The sequence below is a fragment of the Macaca thibetana genome, chromosome 3 (assembly GCF_024542745.1).
Source record: "Macaca thibetana thibetana isolate TM-01 chromosome 3, ASM2454274v1, whole genome shotgun sequence".
Lineage (NCBI taxonomy): Eukaryota > Metazoa > Chordata > Mammalia > Primates > Cercopithecidae > Macaca > Macaca thibetana.
The window spans coordinates 143866617-143894333 of NC_065580.1; the positions used below are offsets into that span (position 1 = coordinate 143866617).

Here is a 27717-nt window from a genome sequence, read left to right on the forward strand (position 1 = left end):
TATTAATTACCTGGTAACCTTTATTCGGGAAGTGAAAGTAACTGTGAAACAGTGCTTCATAAGGCATGGCATACAAGGCCTTGGTTTCCAACGCCGGCAAGGATGAGGCCCAGTCCCACACTTGCTCGCAGGCACCCTTGCTAAGATGTCCTCCTGGGTGACCAAAACGGTGGTAACAACATAGCCAAAGTTACTTTTACTTGGGTAGGATGACTGCAGAAGGCATCACTATGCAGAGCTTCCAGACCTTTCCGTGCGTCATGCTCTCCAGAGGATGCGCCAGGTGTGTTGGATTTGCATGCACAAAGACAGGTGTGCGCCCCACCCACCCCGGGCTGGGCAGCAAGATGTCTGCTCACCTACTGCACTAGACTTCCCAGCCTCCTTCCACACTCAGAATCCTTAAGGAGGATGAAAAGAGACCACAGAAACTAAAGCAAGACTAGGATGCTGCAAGGAAAGATGCTCTGATACACAAAAGCCAAAACATGAGGCAAGGAGGGAAAAGTAAAATGAGGCACACAGACAGGAAGTTAAACTATGCAGTTACACTGCTGATTTAGAAAGATGTTAAGACACACACTAGATACAAATGAAACCCATCCTGCTTCCTTCCTCCAGAAGACATTGTAATGCAGAAAGCAAAAATACTACATCCTTCTTGTCGTCAGCACTGTTAGTATTCAACACTTTAATATTTATGGTGTATCACATAAAAAACAAAGTCATATACTTTTGCATTAATAAAAAAATAGCAAATCCATATAATGGCAAAATCAGGAAAAAAAATTCTAGTATTTCCACAAAATACATGTCTTACAGATGATTATGTGGACTTTAAATGTTTGCAGCCCTACAGAGCTTTTGTTGCCAATTGAAAAAAAAAAAAAATCATCCCAACATAGGATGTTCAAAAAGCCTAATTCATAAAAAAGACAATTTATTCTATGTTTAATATATTTTTAGGATGGTAACGTAAGTCATGCAAGAGCTCTGGAAAACAAAACAAGAAACTATGATGTCAGCTGTGGGTTAAATAAAAAGAAAAAAACCAACCACACAAAAAAGAATATAAGCAATGGTTAGTGGTGCTGCCAATTAAAAAAAAAAATTGTAAATCATCTTACCACCCAAAAGTGATATGGAAAACTGTTTGAATCTGAGCATGGACATGGTTGTAGTCATCTTATGGAATTATAAATGAAAGTGACAGGTAACTACTTGTGTTCCATTCCTCAGAGGAGTAGATTCCCATATCCAAATGATCATGAATGCCCCTCCCATCCCGCACTCAGATGGAAAGCAGCCAGAACTCCTGCCGCTGGATTCTTCAGCACCCTTGGGACAGTCTCCAACTGACACTTCGCAGCAGAGGAAGAGGGCAGGCACCTTTGGTGACTCTTCAGTGAGACTCCATCAACATTCAGAATCTTAAAATGTTGGTAATGAAAACCATGGACCTCCAAGTCATCCTTACCAACCTCAAATGTAGTGTTGTGACATCCAACGAAGGACTTCCACGTCACATGGGAATAAATTTGAACAGATACATCCAATTGAACATAGTGTCTCAGATTTCAAACAAATACAGCTCATCTTTTGCCAAAAAATAAATATAGTGGAATGCAAGTTTGAGGGATGGATATAATCTACCAACTGTCAAGGAGTACAATTTCATTGCAGACACAAAGACTCAACAGTTTCAAAGAATTTTTTAAAATTAAAAAAAAAGTTTGCACTTATTCCTCACAAAATCTTCACTTTTGAAACTATCCCAATTGAAGCTACACACTGAATTTATTAATACAGCATTGTTTCTTTGTGTAAAAAAATCTTTGTACACAGTAATAAAAAAAGATAAGGCAAGATGCATTAAACAGAAACCTTCTGGCTCTTTTCCTCTGCGTTCTTACAGAGCCACTGATGACTATCTGCAACAAAAGAGTTAAGTTTCTGATTTTCCGTATCAAGCATCTTATGCCTTTGCTGTGGTAAGAATTCTGTCCGAGCACCCTGAAGGACAGATGCTGGTGATGGTCTTTGGCACTTATGCTGGCAAACTGAGCTTCTTTCCCTTGAGTACTAGAATTTCAAAGAGAAGAAAAGAAAACAAAAGGTTACTGATATTGACAAACTTAGCTTCCTTCTTCCCATTCCTAGAAGTCTCCCACACACAAGATTCTACATAGTAAGGTATAGGAAATAAGCAATTGTATTTTAAAAATACAAATTTCATCGAAAGTGCCACTAAATTCATAGTGGCTTTTTGTTACTATGACTTTCACCCTAATCAATATATAGTAAAATATAGCTTATGTAGGGAGGCCTGTGAAATTCTGGGTACTAAAACATAAAGGCCGGGTGCAGTGGCTCATGCCTGTAATCCCAGCACTTTGGCAGGCCAGGGTGGGAGGATCCCTTGAAGCTAGGAGTTCAAGACCAGCCTGGGCAAAAAAAGTGAGAGTGACCCCATCTCTATAAAAAGATTTTTTAAAATGAAAGAGGTGTGGTGGCATGCATCTGTAGTCCCAGCTACTCAGGAGGATGAGCAGGGAGGATCACTTCAGCCCAGGAGTTTGGGACTGCAGTGAGGAAGGATCACACCACTGCATTCTTGCAGCCTGAGTAACAGCATGAGACCCTGTCTCTTTAAAAAAAAAAAAAAAAAAGGCCGGGCGCGGTGGCTCAAGCCTGTAATCCCAGCACTTTGGGAGGCCGAGGCGGGCGGATCACGAGGTCAGGAGATCGAGACCATCCTGGCTAACACGGTGAAACCCCGTCTCTACTAAAAATACAAAAAGAAATTAGCCGGGCGTGGTGGCGGGCGCCTGTAGTCCCAGCTACTCCGGAGGCTGAGGCAGGAGAATGGCGTGAACCCGGGAGGCGGAGCTTGCAGTGAGCCGAGATCGCGCCACTGCACTCCAGTCTGGGCGACAGAGCGAGACTCCGTCTCAAAAAAAAAAAAAAAAAAACCCACAAAAGATGGCTAGGTGAGGGAGCTCACACCTATAATCCCAGCACTTTGGGAGGCAGAGGTGGGCGGATCTCCTGAGGTCAGGAGTTCAAGACCAGCCTGGCCAAAATGGCGAAACACCATCTCTACCAAAAATACAAAAATTAGGCTGGGCACAACCATCTCTACCAAAAATACAAAAATTAGGCTGGGCACAATGGCTCATGCCTGTCATCCCAGCACTTGGGGAGGCTGAGGCGGGCGGATCACCTGAGGGTGGGAGTTTGAGACCAGCCTGACCAACATAGAGAAATTCCATCTCTACTAAAAATATAAAAATGAGCTGGGTGTGGTGGCGGGCGCCTGTAATCCCAGCTACTCAGGAGGCTGAGGCAGGAGAATCCCTTGAACATGGGAGGTGGAGGCTGTAGTGAGCCCAGATTGCACCACTGCATTCCAGCCTGGGCAACAAGAGCAAAACTCTGTCTCAAAAAAAAAAAAAAAGGGCTAGGCGCGGTGTCTCACGCCTGTAATCCCAGTACTCTGGGAGACCGAGGTGTGGTGGTGCATGCCTGCAGTCCCAGCTACTAGGGTGGCCAAGGCAAGAGAATCACTTGAACCTGCAAGGTGGAGGTTGCAGTGAGTCGAGATCGTGCCACTGCACTCCAGCCTGGGTGACAGAGCGAGACTCCATCTCAAACCAAAACAAAACTAGCCAGGTGTGGTGGTGTGTGACTGTAATCTCAGCTACTCGGGAGGCTGAGGCAGGAGAATCGCTTGAACTTGGGAGGCAGAGGTTGCAGTGAGCCGAGAGCAAGCCACTGCATTCTAGCCTGGGCGAGCGAGAAAGACTCGCTCTGGAGAAAAAAAAAAAAAAAAAGGAAAGATATAAGATATATGATATATATGCTCTTTTTTTTTGAGACAGAGTTTTGCTCTTGTTCCCCAGGCTGGAGTGCAATGGCGTGATATCAGCTCAGTGCAACCTCCGCCTCCCTGGTTCAAGAGATTTTCCTGCCTCAGCCTCCCGAGTAGCTGAGATTACAGGCATGTGCCACCACACCCAGTTAATTTTGTATTTTTAGTAGAGTTGGGGTTTCGCCATGTTGGTCAGGCTGGTCTCAAACTTCTGACCTCAGGTGATCCACCCGCCTCGGCCTCCCAAAGTGCTGAGATTACAGGCATGAGCCATCGCACCCGACCTATATATGCTTTTTACCTAGCAATTCCACCATTAGGAATTTTATTGTATAGTTGGATTTTTAGCCTGGGATCTGTGGTTGGGTTTCAGAGGTTCCTGAATCCCCCAAAACTATATGCAGGCATTTAGGTGCATATGCATAAATATGTTTTTTTTTTGAGACAGTCTTGCTCTGTCACTCAGGCTGGAGTGCAGTAGCGCGATCTCGGCTCACTGCAAGCTCTGCCTCCCGCGTTCACACCATTCTCCTGCCTCAGCTTCCCGAGTAACTGGGACTACAGGTGCCTGCCACCACGCCCGGCTAATTTCTTTTTGTATTTTTAGTAGAGACAGGATTTCATGTGTTAGCCAGGATGATCTCGATCTCCTAACCTCGTGATCCGCCCACCTTGGCTTCCCAAAGTGCTGGGATTACAGGCGTGAGCCGCCGCACCCGGCATAAATATGCTTTTTTTTTCTGAACAAGTATGATAGCTTTCATCAAATTTTTGTAAAGTTCACATGTCCTATATTCATACAAATGCAAAAAACAAGGATGCTGATATAATGACTGGATTTTAACAGCAAACCAGTAACAGCCTGACCAGCCATGAACAGGGGGCTGGGTAAATAAATTATGGTACATGCACATAATGAAACACTCTGTGGCTACTGAAAATTTTGTAGATTTCTAGTGACATGAAAAATGTGAGTGGGATAAAAGCAGTGTATAGAACAGCATGTACAGTTTAAGTCATGTGTCTGTGTATGCACAGAGAGGTATCTGGTGTTATGTTTACTGAAACACCAGATGAATTTTTTAGTGAAAACGTGTCATTTTAGGAAAAGTGATTGCAAAAGAAAAAGGATTCTTATATTTAAAAAGACAACATCGGCTGGGCGCGGTGGCTCAAGCCTGTAATCCCAGCACTTTGGGAGGCCGAGACGGGCGGATCACGAGGTCAGGAGATCGAGACCATCCTGGCTAACACGGTGAAACACCGTCTCTACTAAAAAATACAAAAAACTAGCCGGCGGCCGGGCGCGGTGGCTCACGCCTGTAATCCCAGCACTTTGGGAGGCCGAGGCGGGCGGATCACAAGGTCAGGAGATCGAGACCACGGTGAAACCCCGTCTCTACTAAAAATACAAAAAAATTAGCCGGGCGCGGTTGTGGGCGCCTGTAGTCCCAGCTACTCGGGAGGCTGAGGCAGGAGAATGGCGTGAACCCGGGAGGCGGAGCTTGCAGTGAGCCGAGATCGCGCCACTGCACTCCAGCCTGGGCGACAGAGCGAGACTCCGTCTCAAAAAAAAAAAAAAAAAAAAAAAAAAAAAAAAAAAACTAGCCGGGCGAGGTGGCGGGCATCTGTAGTCCCAGCTACTCGGGAGGCTGAGGCAGGAGAATGGCGTAAACCTGGGAGGCGGAGCTTGCAGTGAGCTGAGATCCGGCCACTGCACTCCAGCCTGGGCGACAGTGAGACTCTGTCTCAAAAAAACAAAAAAAAAACAAAAAAAAAACAAAAAAAAAAAACAACATCCTGATCCAGAATGTTACTGGTCAATCACAAAAGTGTTTCTCTGGAGCCAGTTTATGAGAGAGTGCCCGGTTAGAAGAGTGCCCGGCAAGGGCGCTCCTAAAAGAACATGTGACTCTAGAAACAACGCAGGCCACATCCAACATACCTTTTGTAATGTACAAGTAGAAGAAGTCACAGTATAAGATGGTCTGGACTACGCCGGCCACCACAGCAATGAGGTCAAAGAAGCCCTCAAAGTAAAAGCGCCAGATCCAGTTGACAAGATACAAAGCACGATAGAGGCCAAGGAAGAACAAGTAGTGCGTGGTGATGGTCTCGGCCTCCCCAGTCTTGCTGATCATAAAGAGCTGTGGAAGGATAGCCACGGACTCCAGGTAGATGGAGAAGGTCCAGAGGATCTAGAAGAGAAATGGCAAGCTTCCATCAGGACCCACTGCCCACCAGAAGCTCAAAGGAAACGCTCTTGCTTGCTTTACCACAAAGCAGCTTAAGATGAGTGGGGAGTGGGGCATGTTGACCCAAAACAGAACAACAACTTGGCAACTGCATAACCCAGTGGTCCCCAACCTTCTTGGCGCCAGTGATTGGTTTCATAGAAGACAATTTTTCCACAGACCAGCAGGGTGGATGGATGGTTTCGGGATGATTCAAGCACATTGCAATCATTGTGCACTTTATTTCTATTATTACTATAATATACAATGAAATAATTATATAGCTCATCATAATGCAGAATCAGTGGGAGCCTGAGCTTGTTTTCCTGCAACTAGATGGTCCCATCTGGGGGTGATGGGAGACAGTGACAGATCATCAGGCATTAGATTTTCGTAAGGAGCACGCAACATGTGTGTGCAGTTCACAATAGACCTTGTACTCCTATGAGAACTGAATGCCTCGCGCTCCTATGAGAACTGAATGCCACCACTTATCTGACAGGAGGTGGAGCTTGGGCGGTAATGTGAGTGATGGGGAGCAGCTGTAAATACAATGAAGCTTCACTTGCTCACCCACCACTCATCTCCTCCTGGGCAGCCTGGTTCCTCACAGGCTATGAACCGGTACCAGTCAGTGGCCCAGGGGTTGAGGACTCCTGGCATAAATCACAGAAACTTAAGCAACCTTTAAGAGGCAGGGCACTGCCAGTGTGACAAGCTGGGTAACCTGGACATCTCTACCACTTTGAATTTTCATCACCCTGTCTCTCCAGGTTTATTTTTCCCGCCTCAATTTTCTATGAATCTACATACAGACATTTCTCCTGGACAAGCTTGTCCTGCTCCAGATCTGGGATACCAAATGAACCCTGCTTTCCGCCAGGGTTGACAATACTGATAATTGATAAGTTCCTTCTACTTCCTTGCTGCTGTTTTTCCTCGCTGACTGATCTTGCCAGACTACTGAAATATTTTTACTATTTTTCTTATTCCTTAAGCTTTCTGGTGTGGTTAAATCAAAGGGGTAGAAGTCAGAATTGTAATTATGGAAATTCTCTGCCCAACATATGACTTTATTCATGATGATAACAGAAGGACTTTCAGAGGGTCCTTGAGTGTTTTAAAAGTCCAGGCATGGTCGGGCGTGGTGGCTCACGCCTGTAATCCCAGCACTTTGGGAGGCCTAGACAGGTGGATCACCTGAGATCAGGAGTTCAAGACCAGCCTGGAAAACATGGTGAAACCTGGTCTCTACTAAAAATACAAAAATTAGCCGGGCATGATGGCGGGTACCTGTAATCCCAGCTACGCGGGAGGCTGAGGCAGGAGAATTGCTTGAACCCGGGAGGCAGAGGCTGCAGTGAGCTGAGATCATGCCACTGCACTCCAGCCTGGGTGACAGAGCGAGACTCCGTCTCAAAAAAAAAAAAAAAGTCCAGGCACTCCCAGCATCCATCAGACACTCAGAGTAGCACAGTGACTTGATCGGTCCCAGGATGTGGAGCAGCACCATTTGCCTGTTCAGTAAGGAAAGAAGAGGTAAAAGAAGAGGTACTCGGGAGCAGATCAGTGCACTGCACAGTGCTAGGGGCACCACAAACCACCTTTCCTAAAGGCAAGAGGTGCAGAGTGCTGCTACGCAGGGTAATAGACACAACATCAGTGCACATCTGTACATGAAAAGGAAACAAAATGTGGGCTACAGGAGGGAGACTGTGTTCTTCCAACACTGGTACGGGCAGGGCTGTGTTTGGTACCACAGAAGTCAAGATAATGAAATACAGTTTCAAGTTTCTATTTCAAATGAATCAGACCGTAAGCTGTCAGCAGACACCCAAATATGTGGGTGCTTAATTCTCATCTACGATTTTTTACACCAGTCATGAACATTGCACTAGAGTTTGCCAAACCAGAAAATAAAAACAAAAAACCCCATGAAAACCTACATGATCTGCAAACATAAAAACAGGTCCATTCACCTAGATGACCAGAAATGACCACTAAATAACTTTTTTTCTTTAGATGGAGCCTCGCTCTGTCGCCAAGGCTGGAGTGCAGTGGCTCAATCTTGGCTCACTGCAACTTCCGCCTCCCAGGTTTAAGTGATTCTCCTTCCTCAGCCTCCTAAGTAGCTGGGATTACAGGCGCACAACACCACACCCAGCTAATTTTTGTATTTCTCTTTTTTTTTTTTGTGATGGAGTCTCACTCTGTCACCCAGGCTGGAGTACACTGGTGTGATCTCAGCTCACTGCAACCTCCACCTCCTGGGTTCATGCCATTGTCCTGCCTCAGCCTCCCAAGTAGCTGGGACTACAGGCGCCTGCCACCACACCCGGCTAATTTTTTTGTATTTTTAGTAGAGACAGGGTTTCACTGTGTTAGCCAGGATGGTCTCAATCCCCTGACTTTGTGACCCGCCCGCCTCGGCCTCCCAAAGTGCTGGGATTACAGGCGTAAGCCACCGCGCATGGCTGATTTTTGTATTTCTAATAGAGACAGGGTTTCACTATGTTGGCCAGGCTGAATGCCCTGAACCTCTGACCTCAAGTGATCTGCCCACCTCGGCCTCCCAAAATGCTGGGATTATAGGCATGAGCCACCAGGCACAGCCCTAAATAACCTCTTTTTTATTTTCCCCCAAGACAAGAGTCTTGCTCTGTGACCCAGGCTGGAGTATAATGGTGTGATCTCGGCTCACTGCAACCTCCACCTCTTGGGTTCAAGCAATTCTCCTGCCTCAGTCTTCTGAGTAACTGAGATTACAGGCATGTGCACACCACACCCAGCTAATTTTCTGTATTTTCAGTGGAGACGGTGTTGCACCACGTTGGCCAGGCTGGTCTCGAACACCTGACCTCATGACCCACCCAAAGTGGAGGCCGAACTCTGCCTCGGCCTCCCAAAGTGCTGGGATTACAGGCATGAGCTACCACGCCTGGCCCTAAATAACCTTTTAAACTAACCTCAAGAGGAGAGAAATCATGATTGACTAAAAAGGAGAGGCCTCCCACAGGGACCACCAGAAACTCCACTCGGAAGGTATCGTGATTTCCATCGTAGGTTGCCTTAAATTTCAGGTAGATCAGGTACACTGTGGCATAGGAGCAGGCAAGGTAGATAACCTACAAGCAAAAGAAAAAAATACCAGGTGTCAATACCTTGCCACTGTTCCAGCTCCCCCAGCTTTTTTTTTTTTTTTTTTATTACCCATGTATTTGGAAAGGCAAGATTTTCTTCCTTAGCCTGTTTTTGGAATTTTAAAACTTATATATAGTAAAATTCTCTTTTTTGGAGGTGTTCAGTTCTGAGGCATAACCACCACCAAAATTAGGACACAGAACAGTTCCATCACCCCCAAAATTCTGTTATGCTGCCCCTTTGCAGTCAAGCTCCCCCAGGCTTCCTTCACCTCCTGCAATGCAATCACACTTACGTTCTTCGCCCGTGGTTTTGCCTTTTCTACAACGCCACATAAATGGAGTCATATAGTATGTTGCCTTCTGAGTCCAACTTCAGTTAGCCTAATGCATTTGAGAGTCAACCAAACTTATTGTGTATACAGCAGGTCTGCCAATAATATCCTTTCGTTGTAACATTGATGAGAAAAGAAACTGGTTCCCGGCTGGGGCCACTGTCCACATGGCGTTCGCACGCTCTCCCCGGGTCCACGTGGGTCTTCTCCAGATACTATGGTTTCCTCTTACATCTCAAAGATGTGCTTGTTAGGTGAACTGGCATGTGAACTATCCTAGTGTGAGTGTGGGTGTGGGAGAGCACGCCCTGTGATGGAATGGCATCCTGTGCAGTGGGGGAAAGTTCCCTTCTTGAACCTGAGCTGCTGGGATAGGCTCTGGCCACCTGGGACCCTGAACTGAAGTGGGTTGGAAAATGAATACAAATTATGGTAAAATGGCTGGGCGCGGTGGCTCACGCCTGTAATCCCAGCACTTTGGGAGGCCGAGACGGGCGGATCACGAGGTCAGGAGATCGAGACCATCCTGGCTAGCACAGTGAAACCCCGTCTCTACTAAAAAATACAAAAAAATTAGCCGGGCGAGGTGGCGGGCGCCTGTAGTCCCAGCTACTCGGGAGGCTGAGGCAGGAGAATGGCGTGAACCTGGGAGGCGGAGCTTGCAGTGAGCTGAGATCCGGCCACTGTACTCCAGCCTGGGCGACAGAGGGAGACTCCGTCTCAAAAAAAAAATAAATAAAAAATAAAAAAATAAAAAAAAAATTATGGTAAAATAAAAATTCATAAAGTAATATACAATAATAATACAACCGTACAATAAACAATGTAGTACAAAAGCACTCAGTGAGCCTGCTATAATTGTTATTGTTTTTTAACTTTATGGTAGTAGGAGGTACTCCTTATAATTTTTGCTTTGCAAACATATACTTTTTTTTTTTGAGATGGAGTCTCACTCTGTCGCCTAGGCTGGAGTGCAGTGGTGCGATCTGGGCTCACTGCAAGCTCCGCCTCCTGGGTTCACGCCCTTCTCCTGCCTCAGCTTCCTGAATAGCTGGGACTACAAGCGCCCGCCACCACACCCGGCTAAGTTTTAAGTATTTTTTTAGTAGAGAGGGGTTTCACCATGTTAGCCAGGATGGTCTTGATCTCCTGACCTCGTGATCCGCCCACCTCGGCCTCCCAGAGTGCTGGGATTACAGGCGTGAGCCACAGCACCCAGCCTGCAAACATATACTTCTTGATTTAACCCACCACCACTATGACCCACCATCACGCACTGATTCACTAAAAATTGGATAAATAATTATGTTGCTTTTATTAATCTTTCTTAAATATATAGCTCACACTGGCTGGGCACAGTGGCTCACGCCTGTAATCCCAGCGCTCTGGGAGGCTGAGGTGGGCGAATCACGAGGTCAGGAGATCCAGACCATCCTGGCTAACTCGGTGAAACCCCGTCTCTATTAAAAAAATACAAAAAATTGGCCGGGCACGGTGGCTCAAGCCTGTAATCCCAGCACTTTGGGAGGCCGAGACGGGCGGATCACGAGGTCAGGAGATCAAGACCATCCTGGCTAACATGGTGAAACCCCGTCTCTACCAAAAAATACAAAAAACTAGCCGGGCGAGGTGGCGGGCGCCTGTAGTCCCAGCTACTCGGGAGGCTGAGGCAGGAGAATGGCGTAAACCCGGGAGGCGGAGCTTGCAGTGAGCTGAGATCTGGCCACTGCACCCCAGCCTGGGCGACAAAGCGAGACTCTGTCTCAACAAAAAAAAAAAAAAAAAAAAAAAAAAATACAAAAAATTAACTGGGCTTGATGGCGGGTGCCTGTAGTCCCAGCTACTCGGAGGCTGAGGCAAAAGAATGGTGTGAATGTGGGAGGCGGAGCTTGCAGTGAGCTGAGATCACGCCACTACACTCCAGCCTGGACAACAGAGTGAGACTCTGTCTCAAAAAAAAAAAAAAAAATTGATAGCTCACATTTGTTTTGGGCCTTTTTTTTTGAGACAGACTCTCACTCTGTCGCCCAGGCTGGAGTGCAGTTGTGCGATCTCGGCTCACTACAACCTCCACCTCCCGGGTTCAAGCGATTCTTGTGCCTCAGCCTCCCAAGTAGCTGGGAACACAAGCGCCCGCCACCAAGCCCAGTTAATTTTTATATTTTTAGTAGAGACGGGGTTTCACCATGTTGGTCAGGCTGGTCTTGAACTCCTGACCTCAGGTGATCCGCCCGCCTCGGCCTCCCAAAGTGCTGGGATTACAGGCGTGAGCCACTGCACCAGCCTGTTTTGGGTCTTTATTTAAAAGTCTGGTGGTGTTTTGGGGACCAGAAATATGCTGTAGGAACTTAACTCTTACTCATGTCAATTAGCCTATGGTAAAACTGGCTTCAGTGTATGTTGTTTCACTTCAAGAACCTACCAATGACATTAAGTGAGGGCCTAGTATTAATAATTTGTTCCTTTTATAGCTGTGTCCATTGGTGGTCCATTGTATGGATGCACCAGTTTATTTATTCACTCACCAGTTGAAGGACAGGTGGTTTCTCATTTGGGAGGACAGTGGATAAAGCTGCTGTGAACATTTGCGTACAAGTGTTGGTGTGAATGTAAGTTTTCACTTCTCTTGGGTATGTACTTAGGGGTCGGATTGCTGGGTCATATGTTAAGTGTAACTTTTTTTTTTGAGACGGAGCCTTGCTCTGTCGCCAGGCTGGAGTGCAGTGGTGCAATCTCGGCTCACTGCAACCTCCACTTCCCGGGTTCAAGCAATTCTCCTGCCTCAGCCTCCCCAGTAGCTGAGATTACAGGCGCACGCCGCCACACCCAGCTAATTTTTAGTAGAAGCGGGATTTCATCATGTTGGCCAGGATGGTCTTGATTTCCTGACCTCGTGATCCACCCACCTCGGCCTCCCAAAGTGCTGGGATTACAGGCGTGAGCCACCATGACCAGCCATAAGTTTAACTTTATAAGAAACTGGTGTACAAGTACAGTAGCTCACGCCTGTAATCCCAGCACTTTGGGAGGCCAAGGTGAGTGGATAATTTGAGGTCAGGAGTTCAAAACCAGCCTGGCCAGCATGGTGAAACCCCGTCTCTACGAAAAATACAAAAATTTTTTTAAAAAGGCCAAATAACATGTATTTCTCTGACCCCAAAGAAAAGTCTGCTATTCTAAAATTACATCAACTCTCAGACTGCAGAAATTAGGCTCAAGGATCAAATAGCAGGTTTAGTCCAGGAACAGAAACACCTGAGAGCTAGCTGTCCTGCCTAGCACTACTTCTCCCCAGGAAAGACAATGTGAGAACATCTAGGCAGATGACTTAATAGGAAATTGACAGCAGTCATGAAGCCCTTATATGCTTTTAAAAAACTACGAAGACACTAAATTGACCCTGACACTTCATATTTGCAAATAAACAGTCAACATGGTATTAAAATTGTTGTTCATACCCATATACCAAAGAACTACCCCCAAAAGGAATCAAGGAACATTAATACACTATTACAGGAGTTCTCTCCACACAAAAATATATGTGCACATATGTGAATAAATACAAAACAAAATCTACATGCATAAACAAAACACATACCATCTACATGTGCACTGAACCCCCTCAGCACATCCAGCCAAGGCTCACAGCAGACAGGCCTCTCACCAGGACCTAGCCTGCGGCCAGCTCAACGTTAATAAAAACTTAATGGACGTTATTTCCACTAAGGCCTTAGCAGCAGCTGGAGAAGAACAGCTGCTTCTCTCCTCTCACCAGCACATAAAAGTTAAAGTAAAAAGACACGAGCACCTCAGGTCTCAGGCCAGACTTTCAGGACATTGTGCTTAGAAACTACAACCGAGCAAGCATGGATTCCTCGGAAACCTGGGCATCCTGAGTGGGAGGGAGGATTCTTGTTCACACATCTCAAGTTTTAACTTGCCTAGACAAGTAGGGACCTAACCTTTTTTTTTTTTTGAGACGGAGTCTCACTTTGTCACCCAGGCTGGAGTGCAGTGGCGCGATCTCGGCTCACTGCAAGCTCTACCTCCCGGGTTCACGCCATTCTCCTGCCTCAGCCTGCCGAGTAGCTGGGACTACAGGGACCTGCCACCACGCCCAGCTAATTTTTTGTATTTTTAGGAGAGACGGGGTTTCGCCATTTACAGGATGGTCTAGATCTCCTGACCTCGTGATCCACCCGCCTCGGCCTCCCAAAGTATTGGGATTACAGGCGTGAGCCACCGCGCCCAGCTCCTAACCATTTTTAAGTAAGCTCACTTCCTGAATACTAGGTTCCCATCACTTGGTAATGAAGAATCCATTATAAGTGACTCAAATTTGCTTTTTAGTAAAGACCAGACTCACATATTGCTTTGTCTCCTTTCAACAGTGCTTATGAAAATGCTCCTGAACACAAAATGTTGGGGGGAGGTTGTTTAGATGCCATACCAAATAGGATTCAGTTTAAATATTACTTCCTTGGGTGTGCTAATAACCAAATGTCCTAGAATAGTGCCTGGTGCACAGGTGCTCAGTATTTGTAGAATGAAGGAAAGAAAGAAAGAAATCAGACTCCTATTACATATCTCGAGAGCCCCTGTTTTGTTTTGTTTTTCAGACAGGGTCCTGCTCTGTCACCCAGGCTGCCAGGCTGGAGTACAGTGGTGTGATTATGGCTCACTGCAACTTCAACCGCCAGGGTTCAAGCGATCGTACCACTTCACCCTCCCGAGTAGTTGGGATTACAGGAGTATGCCACCATGCCTGGCTAATTTTTGCATATATATATATGTGTGTATATATATATATACACACACACACATATATATTTAGAGACAGGGTCTCACTAGGTTGCTTAGGCTGGTCTCGGATTCCTTGGCTCAAGCAATCCACCCACCTTGGCCTCCCAAAGTGCTGGGATTACAGGCATGAGCTACTGTGCCTAGTCTGTTTCATTTTTTTTATACCCATAGGTTCGCAGTCTCTTATACTTTTCCTTTGTAGCACCCACCATAAATTGCAGTCATTTGTACTGCCATGATCTGTGTACTCTCCCACACCAGAATAGAAACTTCTGCTTATTTTCTGCCACATCCTCAGTTCCCAGCTCTATAGGTGTTCACAAGCATGAATTCAACACTGTGCGAAAGAACTGAAGCTCACGTGGTCTACAACTTCCCCCAGTATGGGGTGTGCGCCACCAGTGGTACACAAAGTGTTAGGTGGTGTGCAAACATTTTGAATTTTAATAGTTATACATTTGTTTTAATGTGAATTCAAAAAAATACAAGAAAGACAACAAAGGTGTTATAGATACTAATGCTTCGGACAAGTTGAAAGGTTTAAAAAATATGTTACTAAGTAAATGATGGCATACAGATCATTTAAGCATGGCAAATGTAATAAAAATGACACATACACAACAGTTTAAGAAAAACTGACTCAGTGGAAAAGAAAAAAGGTAGAAACCTATACACAGTTCCTCACACAGCAGCAAAATGAGACACTGCCACTAGGAGTCCTGCTTTCATTCCTTGTTATGTACCAACTTGCTGGATTTCTCTGGGGACTCTGTAATTTCCCACGGCTTGAAAATATAATGGTTACCCCTCTTCCTTATAGAGCTATCGAGAGCTTTAGATTTATCATACTTAAGGAACCTAAAATAAAAAAAGCTCTAACTTCAAAGTATTTTAATTAACTACTGTTTGAAACCAAAAATGTATGCTTACTGATAACTCGTTTATTCCCAGTTATATGTACAAAGTGGTGTGAAAGTTTTAAAGTCAAGAACAGCATATTAAGACATTATTTTTGGAGCATTTTAATTAAAAATATACAGCTGACATAAATTAAGTTTCCATAGACCTGTGCACTGTAGATGAAATACACTCCAGTGGACGGCATACCATACCTTCATAGATGTGTTATACAATGAAATAAATGAAGTAAAAAGATCCAGGTAACGAGTTGTGAAGACCAGTGCAAACAGAAGCTGGCTTTTCCCAGAAATACCTGGAGAAACAGAAGGGAAGTATTAGAAAGGCCTGCAGAGCTTTAGGATTCCTGTGGATCACACTGTACATGGAGTGCAGACAGGGAAGGAGGGGTGTGTGGGGTCAAAGGCCCAGGTCTGGGGAGGACTCTGAATGAACAAGAGCAGTTGTAGTTTTTCTATCCCTTAACGTTCCCAAACATGCCCCTTTTGGGAGGCTCTAACAGGTTTTTCTGTCTCACTATAAAGGGCGACCACAGGAAAGGGGCTTCATTATGCCAGAATGTGTATCATTCAAAGGAATCTTATATTTCTCAAACATATCTCCTCAGGCAGGAACAAATTTCTCAATAATTCTGCTGTCACTTAGTGTTATAACTTGTCTCTTACATTCAGATTTTTCTTTTCTTTCTTTTCCGCCGAGACAGGGTCTCCCTCTGCTGCCCAGGGTGGAGTGCAGAGGCACGATCATAGCTCACTGCAGTCCTGACCTCCTGGGCTTAAGCAATCTTCCCACCTCTGCCTCCAGAGTAGCTGGGACTAGAGGTGTGAGCTACCACACTCAGCTAATTTTTAAACACATTTTTTGTAGAGATGGAGTTTCACCATGTTACCCACACTGGTCTTGAACTCCTGGGCCCAAGCAATCCTTCCAGCTTCCCAAAGTGTTGGCATTACAGGTATGAGCCATCTCGCCCGGGCCTTTCTTTGCATCATAAAACAATATCTCCATGGTGAGAAATCTTTTGAGAATGGAGATGGAGTCTACTGTGATTAAGGGGGATGAGGAGTCGAGTGAGAAGCACTGACTCAGGTAAGAGTTGGGCAGGAACTCCCGCTGGAATAATGGCATCACCTTTCCATGGTGACTTCTTTGCTAAGAGCGGCAATTACTTGGATATGTTAAGATTTTTAAAGCTTCCATCTCAGTTGGGCATAGTGGCTCATGCCTGTAATCTCCACATTTTGGGAGGCTAAGGCGGGAGGATCGCTTGAACCCAGGAGTTTGAGACTAGACTCTCTCTCTACAAAAAATAAAAAAGTGACAGCCAGGCAAGGTGGTACACACCCGTGGTCCCAGCTACATGGGAGGTTGGGGTGGGAGGATTGCGTGACTCTAGAAGGTTGGGGCTGCAGGGAGCTGTGGTCACATCCCTGACCCTATTTCAAAAAACAAATTAATTAAAATAAAATAAACAGAAATTCCACTGTATTTGTATAAAAATGTTCCTGAATGCTAGGACAACATGAAGGTGGTAACCCACAACTACAGCCGGTCTTCAAAAGCAGCTGTCTTTTTTAAAGCCTTGAAACTGTGTTTCCACCTCCAACCACCAACCCACCTCCAGAGCACTGCATGGCACAGCCACACTCAGCCAGGAAGGCTGGACATTTATGTGGTGTGCACACAGCTTTTCTGACATTTATATTTGACCAAATATTTACTTGACAAAGGACATGAACTATGGGTTTCAGATGCTGGAGACTGAGCGAATGCATTAAAGAAACTGAAGACTAAATGTCAGAACCCACCTACCCTCATCTATAATGCAAACTTCACACTATTACACATTTTATTAAGTATGAATTTAACAGAAATGTTAAGTGAACTTTCACCCAAATCATTTACAACACTCCTCTGGAACGTGAAAAGCACATTATTTTTCTTTTCTTTTTTTGAGACTGGGTCTCACTCTGTTGCCCAGGCTGGAGTGCAGTGGCACAAGTACAGCCCACTGCACCTCTGACCTCCCTGGGCTGAGGTGATCCACCTCAGCCTCCTGAGTAGCTGGTACTACAGGTGGGTGCGCCACCACGCCTGGCTAATTTTTGTATTACACGTTGTTTTTCAATATTTTAGGAACAATCATTTTGCAGCTTGCTGAAACTGAAAGCCTGAATGTAAGAATGTTACTTTCTCAGATGAATAACTGTAGTCCCAGCCTATTCACATACACACCTAAATAGAAATGGAAGAAAATGTTGACGCCACCCTTCCAGATCCATCAATAGAAACCAACTTCAAGGGCCAAAGGAGGAGACACAGACAGTAAATCTGCTCTGCTTAGTCTTTTCCCCAGTAACGGATAACTTATTTTTTCCTACAGAGATCAATGTTCCAAAGGGGAAATAACAAGGCTGCTGCTATCCAAGAAAACTGGAGGTTTCGGAGGGGGAAGAAGAAAGAACAGGGAGCAGTCAGACCATACCTGGTGTTTGTTGAAGCCTTGAGAAATCAATTTCTAGCTTACTTCCTATATGGTTCTTTCCAATATTTTAAATATAGGCATACAGGATACAGATAGATGAATTTTGTGGGAAAGGGTTTTACTCTAACAGAACTTTGGAAGTCAGGTAGATTTGAAATTGTGTCCTCATTCCCAGAATTCCTATACTGAAAACCAGGGTCCATCATACTGTCTTTACCAGCCCCCCATGGGGACCCAGCTCACATCCCACCTCCTCCGGGAGGTCATCTCTGAAGATACCCTCCCTCGGGACTGTTGATTCATTCAGCAAGCACATAAGGGGAACTACTTCATGCCAGCTGCTGCCCTAGCTCCAATTACAGTACTTATAAAAATACACTGTGATGATGTGGTTCCTGCCTCTCCTCTCCCCCAAAACCCCACTCAATACCAAGATCTTTAAAGGCCGGGGTCATGCCTTATTCCATCTTGTATTCCCTGCATGGGACACTGGGCCCTGACACACAGCAGGACTCAGAAAATATTTGCTGAATGAATAAATGGACAAAAGAAAATGGAATTCATTTTATCTTCATGTCATGGGGGCATGTCATTTCGTGGTATTTTGGGAGAACACTTGTGAAGAATGTGCAGGTCATACTGTGTCTCTGTGACTGTAAATAGGGCTCTGCCCTAATTTACTACTAGCTGGAGGGCGAGAGAGCCCCGAGTGCGCACAGGGCAGTGGGTGGTTTGCAGTCCGTCCATGGAGTAGCATCCACGCAGGACCGCCTTGCTGGAAATCTGCAGATGCTAATGTGGTCCCACACCATTCTCCCTAGCCCGGGATCCTAATTAGGAAGTAGGAGCTTCTTCCTTTAACACAACAAAACTGTCCTATCTTCATAGGAAAACAGGAATCCTAGCTGAAGACAGAAGTGGGTGGGGCAAGAATCTCCTGGAGAGTTTGGGGGTAGAATACCTGCTATTAAACCAGAGCAGCTCTCCTAGTCAGTTTCTCTCCACTTTGAGATCAAAACATGCTAAGGTTACCAGGTAATAAGCTCTCCCAGAATACTCACTTTTGTAAATGCTTCTGAAACTGACATCCCCATACCAAATATACCAAACATCCATATTGAGTACAACTTGTTAAATGGAAATCAATCATTAAACTTAACATCATTCTTGTCTTATCCTACTGGGCTAGGTTAAATGTCTTTTGTTTTCTGTTTTGTTTTGGAGATAGGGTCTCTCTCTGTGGTGGTCCAGGCTGGAGCACACTGGTGCAATCATAGCTCACTGCAGCCTTGACCTACTAAGCTCAAGCAATCCTCCCAATGAGGTATTACACATTACAAAATAGCTAGAAGAGAGGTTTTCAAATGAAGAAATGATAAACGCATGAGGTGATGGAAATAACTACTCAGATTAGACTATATAACATACACATGTATTAAAACATCAACTTGTACCCCATAAATAGATCCAATCATAATGTATCAATTAAAATTTTTTAATCCATAACAAAAAATAATGCAAATTAAAACACATAAACCAAAAATAAGACATGAACATTTTAAAATTTGATACTGTCAAATTTCTTCTTAGAAAGGCCATGTCAATTTACCTATCTACTAACACCAAATCAAAAGACCCTTTCTTCACATCTTTGCCAACATTTCCCTACCCAGTGGTATGCACTGCTGTTCTTTTTTCTTTATTTGCCCGCCTCCCCCTTTTTTTTTGAGACAGAACCTCACTCTGTTGCCCAACCTGGGGTATGATGGCATGATCACAGCTTGCTGCGGCCTGGGGCTTAAGTGACTCTCCCACCTCAGCCTCCTGAGCACCTAAGACACAGGCACACGCCACCACGCCCACCTAATGTTTCCTTTTTTTTGTAGAGACAGGGTTTCACACTGTTGTCCAGGCTGGTCTCAAGCTCCTGGCCTCAAGTGATCCTTTAGCTTTGACCTCCCAAAGCACTGCCACCACACCTGGCCCGCACTGCTAGTTTAATATTCAAATTCCTAACTCCTAGTGAGACTGGGCATCCTTTCATGCTTCATTGGTCTTTTATGATTCTTCAGTGAATTGCCAACTTTGCCCATTTTTCTGCTGGGTTTTTATTTGCAGGAGTACTTTATTACAGATATTAACCTTTTGTCACGTAGGTATATTACAAATTATTTCACTCAGTTTATTGTCTTTAGCTTTGATAATATTCTGAATTAAGAAATCAATTTGGAGAGATGTCATCTTTCCTCCTCACCAGCCTGCCTGGGTGCTCTCCAGGACTGCAGTATGAACATACATACAGGTCATCTATGTCCATCAGCAAAGTTTAGTATTTATTTTTTATTTTTGTTTTTATGAGACAGTTTCGCTCTTGTCACCCAGGCTGGAGCACAGTGGCGCAACCTCGGCTCACTGCAACCTCGGCTCACTGCAACCTCTGCCTTCTGGGTTCAAGCGATTCTCCTGCCTCAGCCTCCCAAGTGGTTGGGACTACAGGCGCGAGCCACCACGCCCAGGTAACTTTTTTGTAATTTTAGTAGAGATGGGTTTCACCATATTGGCCAAGCTGGTCCTGAACTCCTGACAGGTGACACACCCACCTCGGCCTCCCAAAGCGCTGGGATTACAGGCGTGAGCCATCGCGCCTGGCCATCTTTTGTACATTTTCATATCATTTCAACTATATTACAGCTTTCTTGAGAATAGAAACTTTTTTTTTTTTTTTTTTATTTTTGTTTTTGAGACGGTCTCACTCTGTCACCCAAGCTGAACTGCAATGGTGTGATCACGGCTCACTGCAACCTCGACTTCCTGGGCTCCAGTGATCCTCCCCACTCAGCCTCTGAGTAGCTGGGACCACAGGGCACCACCACGGCTGGCTTATTTTTGTATTTTTGGTAGAGACAGGGTTTCGCCATGCTGCCCAAGCTGGTTTTGAACTTCTGTGCTCAAGTGATCCACCCACTTTGGCCTCCTAAAGTGCTGGAATTACAGGCATGAGCCACTAAGTCCGGCCGAGAACAAAAACTTTTTTGTTTTGTTTTTTTTGTTTGTTTGTTTTTTGAGACGGAGTCTCGCTCTGTCACCCAGGCTGGAGTGCAGTGGCACGATCTTGGCTCACTGCAAGCTCCACCTCCCGGGTTCACACCATTCTCCTGCCTCAGCCTCCCGAGTAGCTGGGACTACAGGCGCCACCACCACGCCCAGCTATTTTTTTGTATTTTTAGTAGAGACGGGTTTCACCGTGTTAGCCAGGATGGTCTCAATCTCCTGACCTCGTGATCCACCCGCCTTGGCCTCCCAAAGTGCTGGGATTACAGGCGTGAGCCACCGTGCCTGGCCGAGAACAAAAACTTTTAATAGCTGCAAGCTGCTGTTCTGAATTGTGTGCCAGTGCCTTGTACATGGTGGGTGGTTAATAAATGTTTGAGAGTAATGATTACTCAGAGACTGGCGCTCAAAGGAGCAGAGGCGACAACAGCTACAGAGGGAGCTGCACAGGTGATGCAAAAGCTTCTTGGAGTACTCCCCATCTTACCCACTATATTACTCCAAAAATATCAACTGTCCCAAATGTGAAATGTATGGACACCATAAGCTTCAGTATGGTGTTTGGTAGGATGAAAAGTTTACAACCTACATAACAGCTAACAACAACCTAAGCGACAGGGGTAGGAGGGAAGGAGAGAGACTTATGGGGGAAGGCCCAGGGTCGTGGATCTCAGCAAGACTCCTTTAGCTACAGTAGATACACACTACTGATCACTAGCTACAGTAGATACACACTACTAATAGATACAGCACTACAGTAGATACGGCACTAATAACCATTGGCCTACAGGAAAATTTGAATAGGAAGCCCTTCATCTAAAACCACCGCTTGTTCTTCCAAGGTTATGTAGGTCAGTGTTTAGGACAAAAATAAAGTGACAACTTGAGCATACTATGGATTGAGCTGCAATAATTCAGAATAGGAGAAACTCACACTCCATTTTGGCACTCTTCTGTAAAGACAATAGCAGATACAGCCACAAGAGAATGCAGACTCAAACATGATCAACTCACCGCCCCCACTTTAAAATGGTCCTTAAAGGCAGCTGTTCTGGAATCTGACTACGAGTAACACAGAATCTCCAGCTTCTGCACGAGTCAGCTTCATCCCTGACCCTTAATGGGGTAAAAAACACCATGGTTCTGAGACTAAAACAGAAGTTTCAAAATCGGTGCTAAAATCCTAAAAATGAACCTCAGTATCAGTATTTTCAAAATGAGAAACACAATCTGGATGCACGTGTCTCCTATTCCAGTCATCTGAGAAACTCCTATCAAATTCTTACTCTTTCAAAAGACTCTAAACAACTTTTATAATTTAGTATGGAAAAACAAAGCAGCTTGTCAAAGTTAGCATTTAATTCTGAATAAATGATCTGGGTGATTTACTTAAAATCAGGAAAACATACAAACCAGGACAGAAATCATCCTAAGTCTGAGAACAAGAACAGTTTAATAATGTCCCTGGAATACTTGGCAAACACACACACAAAGTTAACTGATCTATTTCTCTTCCTTCGTTAGCATTTTAGCTGAAGTATTTCATATTTTCCTGATATGCTCCTGAATCTCTCAAATGAAAACAGTGAATAGTAAAAAATGAACGGCCTGGCGTGGTGGCTCACGCCTGTAATGCCAGCACTTTGTGAGGGTGAAGTGGGCGGATCATGAGGTCAGGAGACCGACACCAGCCTGGCCAACATGGTGAAACCCCGTCCCTACTAAAAATACAAAAATTAGCCGAGCGTGGTGGCAGGCACCTGTAGTCCCAGCTACTCGGGAGGCTGAGGCAAGAGAATCGCTTGAACCCGGGGGGCTGAGGCAAGAGAATTGTTTAAACCCGGGAGGCGGAGGTTGAAGTGAGCCAAGATCACGCCCTTGCACTCCAGCCTGGGGCACAACAGCGAGACTTACTCTCAAAAAAAAAAAAAAAAAACCAAAGAAATCATTATTCTGGAGTTGCATTGAATTCTCCCAAATATCTTAGTTTGGATAAAGTTTAAGAGACAGCACACTTCAAGGCTTAATGATTTGCCAGAGGAGGGGATTCTGAAAAACATATGGAAAAAAGAGACTCACACAAAGATTTTGGAGCAAAACTAAAGATTAAAAGTAACATCGCCAGGCACTGTGGCTCACACCTGTACCCAGCCGCTCAGGAGGCTGACGAAGGAGGATTACTTGTGCCCAGGAGTTTGAGGCTGTAGTAAGCCGTGACACAGCCACTGCACTCCAGTCTGGGGGACAGAGTGAGACACTGGTCCTACTCTTTAAAAAAAAAAACAAAAAAAAAAGGTAACATCATCTGCGTGTGACAAAAAAGGATCTAAACATCGTGGTTTGGTATCAAATGTTTATTTAGGTTCCCTTAGACATTCATCTATCCAATCCTTTGAGTTACTTACTAATTGTGCTTTAATCCTGGCTATATCACTAAATTTATTTGACTCCCTAAGACTCATATCCCCCCTCCACAGAATGGGAACAATAGCACCTACCTCCTAAGGTTATTTATTTATTTATTTATTTATTTTATTTTATTTTTTTTTTTTTTGAGACGGAGTCTCGCTCTGTCGCCCAGGCTGGAGTGCTGTGGCCGGATCTCAGCTCACTGCAAGCTCCGCCTCCCGGGTTTACGCCATTCTCCTGCCTCAGCCTCCGAGTAGCTGGGATTACAGGCGCCCGCCACCTCGCCCGGCTAGTTTTTTGTATTTTTTAGTAGAGACGGGGTTTCACCGGGTTAGCCAGGATGGTCTCGATCTCCTGACCTTGTGATCCACCCGTCTCGGCCTCCCAAAGTGCTGGGATTACAGGCTTGAGCCACCGCGCCCGGCCATTTATTTATTTTTTTTGAGACGGAGTTTCACTCTTGTTGCCCAGGCTGGAGTACAATGGCGCGGTCTCGGCTCACAGCAACCTTTGCCTCCCAGGTTCAAGCAATTCTCCTGCCTCAGCCTCCCAAGTAGCTGGGATTACAGGCATGCACCACCACGGCTAGCTAATTTTGTATTTTTAGTAGAGACGGGGTTTCTCCATGCTGAGGCTGGTCTCGAATTCCTGACCTCAGGTGATCCACACACCTCGGCCTCCCAAAGTGATGAGTTTATGGGCATGAGCCACCGCACCCGGCCCTCCTAAGGTTATTTTAATGACTACCTGGGATAAGCCATATAAAGCACTCGGCTGACTACTTGATATACAGCAAGTGCCTCAACATCACTTATCCACATTGCTGCAATGATATGTTGTCATTGGAAACCATACAATGGAGCCTCTCAGAACTATGTATCAACTGAGAGATCACCTCCAAGTCAAACACACTGGCACACGGACTTTGTAACACCCATTTTAACTGCTCAAAGGTCTTCTGGGCTTTGCTTACTTCCTGGATCTCAGTTATGATCCAAGGAGATAGGGGAGGCCTGCAGATAGCAGAGTCAGAGAAGTGAGTGGGACTTTACATGCCAACATTTTTAGAAATAAATCAGGTAAATAGAGTCTCTGCCACCCAGATCCTTCAGGATCATCTTTTACTGCCTCTGAAAAAATTTAGTTCTTGAATTCAACAAAAATTATTTCGCTGAGCATCAAAAATAAGTTTAAGGAATTTTTAAGAAAGTTAAAGCCTGGGCAACATGGTGAAACCTTGTGTCTACGAAAAATAGCCAGAAAAAAAAAGTTAGGCGTGGTGGTGCATGCATGGAGTCCCAGCTATTCAGGAGGCTGAGGCAGGAGGATTACCTGAGCCAGGGGAGGTAGAGGCTGCAGTGAGCAGTGATCGCACACTGCACTCCAGCCTGGGTGACAGAGCAAGATCCTGCCTCCAAAAAAAAAAAAAAAAAAAAGAATAAGTTAAAAACTCTCAAGTATTATACCTTTAACGAAATGTAAAAGTTCAAAACTATTATCTGGGAAAGACTCTTTTCACTGCCTCCTAGCAGTGCCTGCATGACATCTGTACTCCTGAACAGGGCAGCAGCCAACTCACTGGTGACGTGGAGTAAGAAACTGCAGAAACCCATAGGAGGCCTCGGCGGCCCCCGGGCGCTACAGTTTTAAGAGAACCCATTATTAGATGGAGGCACTTATAGTTTGACAAACCAGATCGTTTCCCAAAGCAGCATTAATTACGCCAAGAAAATCGCTGAGACCTCCCCGCAAGCCCCTCCGCAACGGGTGTGATCCTGGACCCAAGGGCTTGGGTGATGCCCACACAACTCTAAGGACAGGCCTGACCCGACCCCACTACACCACACCTAGAACCTGGGCCTTGCACGGGCAGGGTGGGGAGCCGGGTGACCTCTCCCTGCGCCCGCCCCGCCTCCCGAGCTGGCTGGGCTGCCACGTCAGGCCCAGCCGGCCGCGGTCCTGCCCATCCTCCTCCCGCCTGTCCCATTGATTCGCGGGTTCCCTGCAACCCCGGGACCCCCACGCGGGATCTCGGCCGGAGAAGGGACCCTATTCAAGCCCAGGGAGGGGCCACGCCTGCCGGATCCCCCGCCTCACGCCAACTTTTCAGACAGAGCAGGGCCCCGCGCAGCCAGGTGCGCCCCGACGGCTCAAGTTCGCGCGGCGATCGAGTGCAGAGCGGGGCCCGGCGCTGCGACACCGGCCCGGCGCTCACCCCGAGGGCCCGCAGGCCGCTGCCCCCCGGGTCCGGGCACCCGTTAGGCCGGCCGAGGGGGTGTGTCGGGCCGGCGCAGGTCCCTGGCCCGTGGGGTGGCCGAGGTCTGCGGGTCCTCGGCGAGACCCGGCCCCCGCGCCCGAGCCTCTCGGGGCCTTCCCCCGCCGCTCACCGGCGCAGGAGCGCGTCTTCCAGATCTTCAGCAGCAGGATGACGATGGCCGCCAGGTGGGACAGGTCCCCAGTCAGCCGGAAGATGTTCATGGCGGCGGCGGCGGCGGTCGGTGCAGCACGGCGGCCCCGGGGCTGGGCGGCTTAGGCAGCGGCGGCCCCTGAGAGGAAGCGGCGAAGATGGCGAGAGCTGCCGCGACGTGGCCAGGGACGTGGCCGAACTGCCGGCGCGCGCGCGCGCGGGGCAGCCTGGGAGAGTGGGGCCAGGCCCCGCCGCTGCCCCGCCCCTTAAAGGGGGCGCGCCCCAGCTCAGGCTCTGCAGGGCAGCTCGCAGGGACTCCCTTGCAAGAAGACCCCGGACTGTCTGCCAACTTTTCCCTACCGGGTTTCCGGCTTCTCCTCGGGGGGCCAGCAGTTTCCTTTACTTTTTGGAAATAACACCACTCCCTGGGGATCTTTTTTTTCCCTCCCACATATCAAAAGAGCTTTACAAGCCTACTGTATGAAAAGGTGTCAGAGAAGGCCGGGTGCGGTGGCTCATGCCTGGAATCCCAGCACTTTGAGAGGCCGAAGCTGGAGGATCCTTTGAGCCCAGGAGTTCGAGACCAACCTGGGCAACCTAATGAGACTTCCCCCCACGTCTCTACAAAAATGTTTTAAAAAATTAGCCAGGCCTGATGGTGCGTGCCTGTAGCACCAGCTATTTGAAAGGCTGAGGCAGGAGGATTGCTTGAGCCCAGGAGATCGAGGCTGCAGTGAACCATGATTGTACCACTGCAATTCAGCCTGGACGACAGAGTGCGACCCTGTTTCAAACAAAACAAAACAAAAAAAAGGTACAAGAGGAAAAAAATTGATTTCTGATTGCCTCACTCAAGATAAGGTCAACATTGAAGGTGGGGGTGGAAGATGCAGTTTATGTAGGGGTCTGAAGATTTTACCATTCTAGGGACTGTCTTTAAGAAAGAGAATGCAAAATCAGATAGAAAAGTGAACATTTGACCGGGCGCGGTGGCTCATCCCTGTAATCCCAACACTTTAGGAGGCCGAGGTGAGCGGATCACGAGGTCAAGAGATCGAGAGCATCCTGGCCAACATGAGGAAACTAAAAGGACAAAAATTAGGCCGTGCGCGATGGCTCACGCCTGTAATCCTAGCACTTTGGGAGGCCGAGGTGGGGGGATCACGAGGTCAGGAGATCGAGACCATCCTGGCTAACACGGTGAAACTCTGTCTCTACTAAAAATACAAAAAATTAGCCCAGCGTGGTGGCGGGCGCCTGTAGTCCCAGCTACTCGGGCGGCGGAGGCAGGAGAATGGCGTGAACCTGGGAGGCGAAGGTTGCAGTGACCTGGGACTGTGCCACTGCACTCCAGTCTGGGCGGACAGAGCCAGACTCCGTCTCAAAAAAAAAAAAAAATTAGCTGGGCGTGGTGGCATGCGCCTGTAATCCCAGCTACTCAGGAGGCTGAGGCAGGGAGAATCTCTAGAACCCAGGTGGCGAAGGTTGCAGTGAGCCGAGATTATGCTGTTGCACTCCAGCCTGGCAACAGAGCAAGACTTCATCTCAAAAAAAAAAAAAAAAGAAAAGAAAAAAAAGAAAAGAAAAGTAAACATTTCTATGGGATGAGGACGTCACAAGAAATTGCAAACAAAACAAAGCCGACAAACAGGATCTGCTACATAATTTGTGGGACCGAGGGCAGAAGGAAAATGCACAGTTCCCGGTTCAAAAAGCAGGGCAGGGGCGAGGACCTGGTGCCGTGGCTCATGCCTGTAGTCTCAACACTTTGGGAGGCGGAGGAGGGAGGATCGCTTAAGCTCAGGAGTTCAAAACCAGGTTGGGCAATGTGACAAGACCCTGTCTCTACTAAAAATACAACAACAAAATAGCCAGGCACGGTGGTGCGCACCTGTGGTCCCAGCTACTCAGGAGGCTGAGGTGGGAGGATCGCTTGAGCCCAGGGGCCAAAAGCTGCATTGAGCGGAGATTCCACCACTGCACTCCAGCCTAGGCAACAGAGTGAGACCCTGTCTCAATTAAAAAAAAAAAAAAAAAAAAATAGGCAGGCCGGCTGCCGTGGCT

At 46.5% G+C, this 27717-nt stretch overlaps 1 protein-coding gene across 2 annotated transcripts; it reads right to left on the minus strand.

Annotated features, from left to right (window-relative positions):
* KDELR2 (KDEL endoplasmic reticulum protein retention receptor 2) lies at positions 1-25888 on the minus strand. 2 transcript variants are annotated; one of them, XM_050784166.1, is made up of 5 exons: positions 25634-25888; positions 15496-15596; positions 9072-9230; positions 5817-6069; positions 1-2082 (listed from the first exon to the last, which is right to left on the minus strand). In XM_050784166.1, exons 1-5 carry the CDS (start codon positions 25722-25724, stop codon positions 2048-2050), a joined length of 639 nt encoding a protein of 212 aa, XP_050640123.1. In that variant the 5' UTR covers positions 25725-25888; the 3' UTR covers positions 1-2047. The 2 variants fall into 2 exon arrangements, with proteins under 2 accessions (XP_050640123.1, XP_050640124.1); XM_050784167.1 differs by lacking the exon at positions 5817-6069 and having other exon boundaries at positions 1873-2082; positions 25634-25882.
* Positions 25889-27717: the final 1829 nt, after the last annotated feature.

Excerpts from the sequence above, each read along its gene's own strand:
- KDELR2 (XM_050784166.1), bottom strand. The coding sequence starts at position 25,724 with ATGAACATCTTCCGGCTGACTGGGGACCTGTCCCACCTGGCGGCCATC. Across the intron at positions 9,231-15,495 it reads TGTATAACACATCTATGAAG|GTTATCTACCTTGCCTGCTC; the intron begins GTATGGTATGCC and ends TTTTGCTTGTAG. Across the intron at positions 6,070-9,071 it reads ATGATTTCTCTCCTCTTGAG|ATCCTCTGGACCTTCTCCAT; the intron begins GTTAGTTTAAAA and ends TTTCTCTTCTAG.